Genomic DNA, 10,774 nt, shown 5'->3' with positions numbered 1-10,774 from the left:
GTAGACCGGGCAACACTGCTGCAGCGTCAACACACGCCCGCGTCTAACATTGAAAATGTAAAAAAAAAAAAGACGCGAGACGAGACACATGAACGACGAGAGCATGAAACGAGAGGTGGCGGGAAAAAAACTATCCAAGACCGGATGGACGATTGATACAGGGTACTTTTTGTTGGGCGGCCGCTTGCGCTACCTAGCTCATGCATGCACAATTACGGTACTTAGTTTAGTTTCGGTTTTGAAAGACGACCAAAATTGGTCTTTTGGCGCAGGCTTGGCGCAGATTACCCATATTTTGGCAAAATGTAGCAGGATGTAGCAGGGTTGGCCCCTTGGCGCAGTTTGGCGCCATTGGCGCAGCAATCACATCACTGCAACCGACAGTCACATTGGCCACTGTACGATAGGAGCTTACTGTTCAGACCAGCGTTTCAACATTACTATCCGCACGTCGATCGATTGCACCTAATCTTTCAAGTTGTCTTAAACTTTTTAATGTAAAGCGGAATGTCAACCAGTGACACCCCGCTCCCTCTGATCACGGCCCGACCAGCGGCATCAATGGCCGATAGTTTACGTCATCGCATCTTGTTGTTACACCACTGACACCCGAACACACGGTCACATCGGCGATAATTCCTCTCTTCTGTTCACAACCCACAACACTGCCATCACGATATAGCTGCTCTGCTGCTGACACAAGGTATATGTATGGGTGGTAGCGGAGCTTCCATAGAAGCCCATAGGCGCACAGATGGCGGCTCATGGGGCGCAGCGCCATCTGTTAGTTGCGCGGCATTGTCATTAGTCATGCTTGCCCGTGACGTACAGAAAGTGACGCTTTATTAGAAAGAAACAAAGAAACACGATATGACGCATTTTCCTCAAGATTGTGACGTCACGATTGTGTTTGGCGCGAAATTTAAATGATTTTCGCCGGTGGCTCGAAATTTAAAGTTTTTCAGAGGTTCTACACGCCTGCGTCCTTCAAACCTTGCTTCACGCGTAATACAACGTAATAGCCAACCTTGTAATAGCCTTGTTTGTATCAATCACTCCCATGTATTCCCTCTTCCAAAAGAACCGGTTTTTTATCAGTTCTGGGAACCACCAATAAGTTACTATCTTCTTCAACTAAGCAGTGTGTTACAGCACGCTTATAAGGCATACTTATTATTGTAACAACTGCTTGTTCGCCAAAAAAGACAAAAAAGACAAAAAAGGCACAAGCTTGGTTTACACAATTTATTATATACAAACTTACAACACCACCATTGAACACTTGAAGATAGATATGGCGTTAAAAACGAAGTGAAAAGAGGTCTGGACAACTCTATGCACGCACTTAATACTCTCAACAGGAGGCACGTTCACGCATTTATCTTGCACTGTTCACGTTGAGAGCTCGTAACTAGATTTAACTATATCAATCACAAGTGGAAGTGCGGGCAAGGTCGGGGCTATGCATGTCTTTTGCATTTGAATGTCCATATGAATTAATGCTTCAAGAGATTGAAAATTGAGAAGTTTCGTTATAGCACATGCGCTCGCCCCAAGCATATTGTGCTCCACACCTTGGCTGTCTATGTGAGCGTTAGGACGCAGGAAACTGCCACAGAATGACAGGAAAGAAAGCATTAGAAAAAGGATAATAATTCGCTCTGTGTCAAATTGTTAACACCATACTGACTCACTGATTTACCTTTCATCGCAGTTTGATATACTTTTGTATACCTCACACAACCAAACATTAATCCAGGTTGACGTTTCAAGTCGGCACACTGCACAAGAAAACATCGAGGTCAACACAAGTCAACACTTGTTCTCACACACTCCTCAATAATGCACAGGGTGTCTACACAATCCAGTATGCCAGCGTGATCGTTGAATGCAACACGTAAGAGGAACTAAAGGGACTTCCTGTGGGCATAACGCAAGCGGTGTCTCATCTGCACAGCCTCTGGACTTGTTGCTTGGTTTTGCGTCTCGGAGCTGCATCAAGGAGCTCAGTATTCTTTTTACGGGCGAACCAATGAAGCCTCACCCTTGCAAACAAAGCAAATAAATCGGCATAGACATCCTCACTGCGGAGAGTCTGCAGCTTTTCGACCTTCTCATGAAGAGTGATGCACAACGCCTTCCCAACGCCTTCTTTTAAAACAAGACTGTCGATTGACGCCACAAAAACCTTCTCACAAGCTTGAACGAAGGAAACAAAGCAAGGTGAAGGGATCGAGAGGCTTCCAAAGTCTCCTTCAGCCGTTCCTTTCACACTCAAGTACAACAACACTTGGCTGTCATCAGAAAAAGTGGCATTCTTGATTTGAAATTCACATTGCTGAGTCACGTTTTGACCTGTATGATATTTGACAAACCTTGTTACAAGCCATCCAGCAAAGTAAACAATGTTGTTAAGTGATAGTAAAGAGGGATAACTACAGGATCTGCGGTCAGCTGCACATTGTGGAAGTGAGCTTCCGAGACTAAGAGAAGCTAAGGGAGCTGAGAGACCAACCGGAAGAGCCGCTAAAAGAGTTGCTATGTCCTCTTCGCAGTTGCTCTTGTCAGACAGTTTAAACAAGTTGCTAACTAGGAGATGCCCAAAGGCTGCCTGAAACTGCCGGCAAGAGGAATTGGCGTTCGCACCAGACTTTGACCTTATTACGGATAATGTGTTCTCGAGTGCATCTTGGTTGAGATGGCGAGTCGGAAGGTATCTGAAACCATACTCAGATGTCAGGTGCTCATAAATCAGCATAATAGACCGAATGGTCAAGGAGAAACCGCGAAGGCAAGCAGGCTGCCGTGGGCACCCAAGAACGGTAAGGTTTTCGAACATAAGAAGGCATTCTTTCAGAAACTCCTTGTGAACAGAGCCTTCATGCATTGTGGACACATATGCACTCTTCCCGCGTTTCTGTGAGCTTTTCAAGCTATCAAAAAGACGATCCATTTTTTCAATAAACCGGGCCGTGTGGATAGCTTCAACTGGCAGTTGCTGGAAAGTTACCATGGCAAACATTGCAACAGCACAGTGATTACTGAATATTTGCGCTGCTAGTTTCACTGGCATCTTGGAGGCAAAAGTCAAATTAAAATGCTCCTCACTGAGCCTTGGCATGGATCGGATTTCAAGTTGATTGTCTTTTTCGTAGGCTTCCCCGAGGAAAGAGCTTCTCAACGTGTGGTCCCCAACTTGAATATTCTACTTGAAGAACATATTTCGTAAGCGCTTCAGCAGATGTGGAACATCAAATAGAAAAAAAAGTGGCTTCTTATTCACAGTTACGTAGGGCTTTCTCAGGGGTAAGAAGGCCATTAAAAAGAGCTACATTTTGATTGCCTTGGTCACATACGACAGCTACTGGCTCCAGGCCGGCTTTCACAATCAAATTGTGGCACTGGAAAAGAAGGTCACGCAAGATGTTGGCAGGTGTTCCCCTATGAGCAAAAAAATAGCCAAGTGGCTGCTTCCATGGCGTGCGAATGCCTTTAGCCATAAACACAAGAGATTTGTTTGCAAGGTTATGGCCTCTTCCAGTGTTACTTTCTTCGAGCCCTTCAAACCTGTCCACAGAGGAGTTGTACGAGAGCTCTTTCGTGACGTGCATCTCGTCAAAGACAATAATACATGGTTTGTCTTCTGGTGAAAAAGAAGCTGCACGTCTTTTGACTAGTTCGAAAACTTCTGGGTAAAAACCAACTTTCAGGGGAACACGCTGAAGCCAAAGCTGTAGCGACCTAACGGATGGGAGCCTCAACAATTGCCTACAGTACCGGTAACCCTTAGGGCTGTGAAAGTACAAGCCCAAGGCAAAGGCTTTGTTCTGGCTGCACCACCGCCTGCCAAACCTGCTTGCATTGGTCATCTTCAGCTGAGCTTCCACAAGGGCAGCAACGGCTGGAGACACAAGGCTACGTACATTTTCAACTTTCAACACTTCAACATCTTCCCCTTGCCCTCGGTGCTGGTGGCACAAGACCCTGCAAGGGGAAAGCAAAAGCAATTATGAAACATTTCGAGAAATAATGAAATAAACCATGTGCCTCCACTGTAGAAGGTGTAGAAGTACATGCAAACTTTGTGCATCATGACGGACACGTACGTTGGTGAGGAACCGCAGAAGTCGAAGACACCGATGCATCGTAATCGGTAGGGGAAGGTTCAGGCGCCCACACATCGTTCCCTCCAGACGGCGGGCCATGTCCATTACTCGCGCCTTGCACCGCGTATGTGTGATCCACTACAAGAAACAAAACAAAGGAAACAAAGTGACAGCGTGGTTGCAGAAAGCTGAACCAGCTATGACTGGTCAAGTACTACGCAACAAAGTAATCTTCAAAGACTATACTAAACAACGCACACTATGAAAACTTACCATGAACTCTGGTTGGAGGGCTAGTCTTCGTGCCAGACGTCAGTGCCGTGAGACTGCTCCCCACATCTGCAAAGCAATGACGAGGCAATTAAAAAATCTGTCAAAAACATCAGTCATTGTATTGTTTCCTGCGGCATGTGACAAGCTGTAGCCCGTTGCAACCTAAGAACGAAGGGCGAGGGTAGGACGGGCCGGGGAGGAGGAAGCAGACGGAACGCTGGAGAAGAGAGAGGAAAACCTCCTTCTCTGATTAGCATTCCGTCTGCTTCCTCCTCCCCGGCCCGTCTTACCCTCGCCCTTCGTTCTTAGGCTGCAGCGGACTATAGATTAAAAACATGGTCATACATGTTTTACATGTTTCTCAAGGATGGCTACTACACGACAGTCCGAAATATATAAGAAACACGGCCTACAACAGTTCTCCGCGAATATGTAATTGCTTTTATCTTGTTCCGTAGTGCGGTGCGTGTGACACCGTGATGATGTGGGCCCATCGGTGCTACTGCTGCTGGCCAGTGTGGGCTCGCCCTCGCTAGTCAATTGGCGAAGGCTGCTGCACTGGACGGCATCTCCGGCACCTATGCAAAGTTAAACACACACGTTATGTACACTGAAACAGTTCCCTGCATCTGCATGAAAAATACTTTGAATAAGCTTGCCTTCTCAGTAATAATGAAAACCATATTTCGTGCTCACCTTCAGTAGTCAAATATGCTGGCAGAGCATCACGACGCAGCCTTCCTCGGTAAAGAAATGCAGAGGGTTTGAAGTGCCTGGAGCATACCGCCCGTTCCCGCAGCTGCTGTGGTGTCTTGTTCTGTAGGCTTGGGTTCCGGCAGAACTCAACCCAGACCCTCCGCCTGAATGTGAAGCAGTGTATTACTTTGAATACCCTGGGCTAAAGTGGATATTTAAGAAAGAAACAAGATTTCACAATAATGTTAGCGATAAACTAGTGACATCATTGTACTTGGTACCCGTCTGGGTCCAGCGAAGGCCATGAGCGCGGAGCACACCTTTGTGCCTGTGAGGTTAGATTGGTTCACAACGCAGACGATTACATTACTAGATTCTCGAGCACGACATCCACAGCAAGTAGACTTGATAGTCGCCAGCATGTTAGAGGGATGACACCAAACACGTTCCAAGCAGAAAGGACGTTTCAGTGTTCACACCATATTATAAAAGTTCGTTAAAACTGAAATGTTCAGTCATTGTTTCTTATTAGGTTCTTGGGGTCACGCAGCCGTTCAGCAGAGGTCAAGCAAAGCCGCCACTATTATCTAATATTAGTTTCGTCTCGCGCAGCTTGGAAGGGAGACTGGGCCCAAAAAAGCTCGATGTTGCATGCATGCAAATGAGCATGCATGAGTGCCCATAGAAGAGCTCAAGATCTTACCAGACATCACCGGACAACGGACATCAGGACATCACACAGAGTTGCAACGGACACAGCTGCTACAAGCTTCACCTTGCAGCGTCTACAGGAAAACGATGAAGTGTGATGCCAGCGGTGCAGTCATCACTTCGGCATCGCGCTACCGCGCAGCGCCTCTTTACATGGAGCGGGCGCATCGTCCCGACGAACAGAACCTTGAACGCGCCCGTTGGGCGCTCGACGACAAAATCCGCAGAACGGCGCAATAGGATTCAACTAGTGCAAACCGTTCGTGGGAAAACTTAAGACCACGAAGTCGTTTTAAACGATTGCAAAATGAAAGTTCGACGGGAGCTACAGAAATGTAGGCACTCTGGCGAACGCGAACAATGCAAACACTAGGCGTATCCGGACTGCGAACTTCTGCCGACGGCGAAACATAGCGACGTTGTAGATGTCGTAACGAGTATGCACAACATAATACATATTGAACATAACCTGAAAAATTCACCACTCTAAACATGTTTAAACTAAGTTATTATTAATAAATGATACTTTGATTTAAAGTCAACTATATTAGACACCGAAAGTGTGTCTTTAATATTTTATCAGCTTAGTGTTTGGCCGCGCAAAACATAGTCGCGCTGCGGTAGCGCGGCCTCCAGGGTGATGACGCTGACGATTGGTTTTAGGCCGCTTTTTGCTCCAGTTTCGCGACCTATATGTATTGACCTTGGCTGACACGCAGAAATACAGAACCACGTTGAATGCCGGTTGGCACTCGGCATCGGAAAACAGAACCGAACTCAGCACGGTAGGCACCCAGGCAGCCGGCAGCAAAGCCTGCCTGTCTTGGACACAGTTCTTGCGGTTTCCATAACTTCGAAAACGTCGAAACAGTTCCGGGTGGTTCCGCTACTGTAGTACCGCGTAGGTCCAGCAATCCGGAGACGGCCATCTTACCCAGTGTACTTAGCGCTGCTGGAACTGCTCCGGAACTTCGCTGTTTCTAGCGGCTTCGTTTGCTCGTTTGATAAAATTAGGGTTGAAAACGTCAATTCAACCGAATTGTTCTGCACGTTTGGACTAGAAGAGGGAATCACAGGCGGCCTTCGCTGCCGCTGAAGCTCAATCAACTCAACAACATTTATTTAACAACGTGCGCGACGTGCTCGAAAAACGAAACCGAAAAAGGATGAGTCGCGAGAACGAAAGCTTTCTCCCATCTGCCTGGAAAAGGAGAAAAACGTTCGTTCCTCCCTTTTTCTCGTGTCCGCTTGGGGGCGCATCAGTAGAAGGGAGGAAGACGCGCTGTGTCGACATTTTTCCTCCATTTTTTCTTAGAATGCAGGAGCAACGGAAAGCGGTCGTCGGACCGGTAACAGTGACTGGTGTCTAATAAGGGACGTACCTGCAGTAAGAGGAAAGATAGCCTGATGAGCATGTTGCACGTCGTGCCGCTGCCGACCTTTCCACTGAAGAAGCTGTCGATGTTTCTGGTTCTTGTAGTCTCAGTTGATGACGTCGATGTCCCACGTGGCCTTCCGATTAGCCATGACATTGGGCGCTCGTTTGAGGAAGCGACCGTGGTGAGGTTGCAGAAAGGCGTCGAGATCGGCTGGGTCATCGCTAGACCGCTGCCCTCGTGTGTGGGCGCGTGCTCGAAGCCGTGCCCAGAAGCGTTGATAGTGGTTCCATGTGGCAACAGCAGAAGCTGCACAAAGACGAAAGATAGCCTGGTAAGCATGTTGCACGTCGTGCTGCTGCCGACCTGCCCACTGAAGAAGCTGTCGATGTTTCTGGTTCTTGTAGTCTCAGTTGACGACATCGATGGCCCACGTCTTCCGATTAGCCATGACATCTGGTGCTCGTTCGAGCCTACTTGCGCCCTCATGTTTTTGATGGTTATTTTAAGACAATAAAAAAGACAATGCGATAAGTTCAACTTCAAAATTGTTGTTTTAGTGATAACGCATATTTTTATGGTAGAAGCAGAAATAAAAATAAATATAAAGTGTTGTTACTATTTTCAGGGTGCTTTAAGAGAGTTGCCGTGTTAGAAACGGGACAGATCTAGGCAGCAAACATGGCACCTGCATGTCGCATGGGGTTGTACTTTATTATATTAAATGCAATAAGAAAAGAAAAATACCGTGACACTTTTAAAAAAGTCCTAAGAAACCGGACGTATAAACTTACACGAATCTATAGCAACATGGCACCTGCAGGATATATGTAAATATGTTTCCTTATGACAGAGGCAAAACGAACAAATGGGAGCAAAACACCAATGCCATTTCCGAAGAGCTTTACGAAACCTTAATGATAAAAACGCGACACGGATGTAGGTAACATGGCACCTAAAGGACATATTGTCACGGGTGGTGACCAAAAAACAATAATTAAACAGGAAGAAAAAATCGTTTAATGTGGCGAACTTGTGCCAAAAATAAAGGGGGTACAAAAGATAATAACTGAGCGTCGCGGGAGTCGAAGTCGGCGTAGCAGCAGAGTCGAACGCTGGGGCGAAACTGACTCTGGCTCTCCATGCGAAGACCCTTATTACGCGTGTGAGCTTCTGGAATAGTCGGCGTAGAATCTTCGACGCGTAGAACATTCGGACCTCGAACAAGCCCCCCCCCCCCCCTTCCTGCGCCCTCACAGTACAACGATCGGTAAAGAGGTACGGGTAAAAAAACATGAACTAAATCTCTATACAGCCGTTTGCGACTGACTGAGCTCAGGTATTCGAAGGAGAACCGAACTTTAAGCATCCGAAATGCCATCACAAACTTCCCGCGTGTACCCCTGAACGCTCGCGCTTATTTGGTCGCTAGAAGATACTACAAATTCAGGCGGGAAGCTTTGCAAGTGGACATTAAAAGTCCTCAAGAATACATATCTCTGATCGCGTAAAAACACAAACGTGGAAACTATTTGACGTATAAACAAGTGAGACAGTCCAAGGCCTCCACTTTGAACTGATCGAAACAAATTGGCACGGGAACAACGCTCCCAACCTGAGTTCCAAATAAAAACAGCGAAAACCCTGTGCAGTCTCTGCACATTGAGGCGTGGCATAGACAACACTTGCATAATATACGATATTTTCGCGATCAAAAATAAATTGCAGACTGTTGCGCGCGCAAACATGGAAAACTCGCGACCTTTTCAACCCTCTGCTTTCGCCCTTAACCTATCAGTTTCCTGATTCCACAGTTGCTTAGTGTCCCGGTAGTGCTGAAGTGACACACTGAGATACTTCACGGGCAAGGTTCAGAACGCTCAGATAACCTTCAGGCGTGGTGGCCCAGTCACCATGCCAGAAACCCGCACATTTTCCCCCAGTTGATTCTACTCGCCGTTTTCTTACAAAAGGAAGATGCTATACTAGCCACTTCATGCAGACTGTCATGATCACTACAAAAAACAACAACGTCATCCGCGTAGGAGAGGACCTTTTCTTCAGAAGATTGTAATCTAAAACCTCCTATATTGTCATTATGAAATATTCTTAAACAGAAGAGTTCTAAGTAAATCGCGAATTGCAAAGGGGACAGAGGACAACCTTGCCTAACAGAAGACTGGACGTGGATACTTTCACTAACGTTTCTATTAACAATAATTCACGTCGTACAGTCGGCGTAAGCCATCTTTATACCGTACAAAAGAACAGAACCAACATTAACGTGTTCCAAAATGCGAAAAAGAATATCATGCGCAACCCTGTCAAACGCCTTCTCTAGGTCTAGCTGCAGCATGGCAACTCGGCCAGCGAAGGCATCACAACATTCTAGTATGCTTCGAGCCACGTGAATATTTGTACAAATGCTTCGACCTTTCATACCGCACGTCTGATGTGGGCCTACCAGATATGTAATGACATTTTGCAAACGACAAGCTAATACTTTCATATAAATTTTATAGTCTACATTAGTAAGACTTATTGGTCTGTAAGAGGTCACGGATAAAAGTTTCACACGGTCATCGCATTTAGGGATAAGAACAATATGGGATTTTGAGAACAATGGAGGTAACATATTTTTCCGATATGCTTCATGCAAAGCTTCTGCGGCCTCCCTCTTAAATGTTTTATAAAACTCCGCACTAAGGCCATCCGGCCCGGGCGTTTTGCTGGCACTTAACTGCCCGATCGCAACTGTAAGCTCGCGAACGCTAATTGGTTCTTCCAGCCTTTCTCGAACACGCTCTTCTAGCCTGGGCATGAGCGACAAGAATTCTTTCTCAAACCCGTCCTCATCTGGAACGCTTTTTCGAAGCAGAGCGTGATAAAATTCAACAAAGGCCTCCCCAATCGCATTCTTATTGCGGGTTATCGAGTTACCAGCACACAACTCGGATATCTCTTAGCGCTGCGCATACCGCGTCTCATCGCTCATAGCGCGCTTCGTCGGTCTTTCGCCCTGCCACAGCTTTTCAGACCGCGAACGCACAATAGCCCCCTGTATCTTTCGCAGTCGATAACTTCGAGTTGATTCTTCACTTGTCGTATCTCTTGCCCAAACTCGCCCGGCTTCGCACTTTCTTCTAGTAAAAAAGTGCATAACTGACCACGCAGCGCTCTTTCTTTCTGCTTTCGCTGAAAATTAAGAATACTGCTTCTTTCCATGGCCTTAAGTTTCACCTCCTCGTTAAAACGTTCCCATCGCGCACCCCACATGGTCGCCTCATCCTCATGTAACTTCCGAAATAATTTTTTTACTTGAACGGTAAAAACTTCATCCCTCACAAGAACACTATTCGTTTTCCAGATCGACCAATTCCAATTTGGCTGCTTAACTTTTTTACCAATCGCGAACATTACTAACGAATGATCGCTGAAAGAGACGGCTTGAACAAAATAATGGGCACATAGCGGGACAAGATCGAATGACACATAGGCCCTATCGAGACGCGCATGGCTGGAGCCCTGAAAATGGGTAAAACGAATACCGTTACTAGAGGATACAGAAGCCACGTCCTCCAACGAATAGTTCGCGACAATATCAGTTAAATA

The 10,774-nt window shown here is 46.4% G+C and overlaps 1 protein-coding gene across 1 annotated transcript; it reads right to left on the bottom strand.

Moving 5' to 3' along the window:
- Nucleotides 1–1,823: 1,823 nt before the first annotated feature.
- On the bottom strand, nucleotides 1,824–3,073 carry LOC115320641. The gene has a single exon (XM_029980796.3). It carries the CDS (start codon nucleotides 3,071–3,073, stop codon nucleotides 1,946–1,948), a length of 1,128 nt encoding a protein of 375 aa, XP_029836656.2. The 3' UTR covers nucleotides 1,824–1,945.
- Between the last annotated feature and the right edge of the window lie 7,701 nt (nucleotides 3,074–10,774).

The sequence above is a fragment of the Ixodes scapularis genome, unplaced genomic scaffold, assembly GCF_016920785.2.
Source record: "Ixodes scapularis isolate PalLabHiFi unplaced genomic scaffold, ASM1692078v2 PGA_scaffold0__279_contigs__length_252992795, whole genome shotgun sequence".
Classification (NCBI taxonomy): Eukaryota; Metazoa; Arthropoda; class Arachnida; order Ixodida; family Ixodidae; genus Ixodes; species Ixodes scapularis.
The sequence above is the reverse complement of the archived record's forward strand: the minus strand, read 5'-3'. Positions and strand labels throughout refer to the sequence as shown.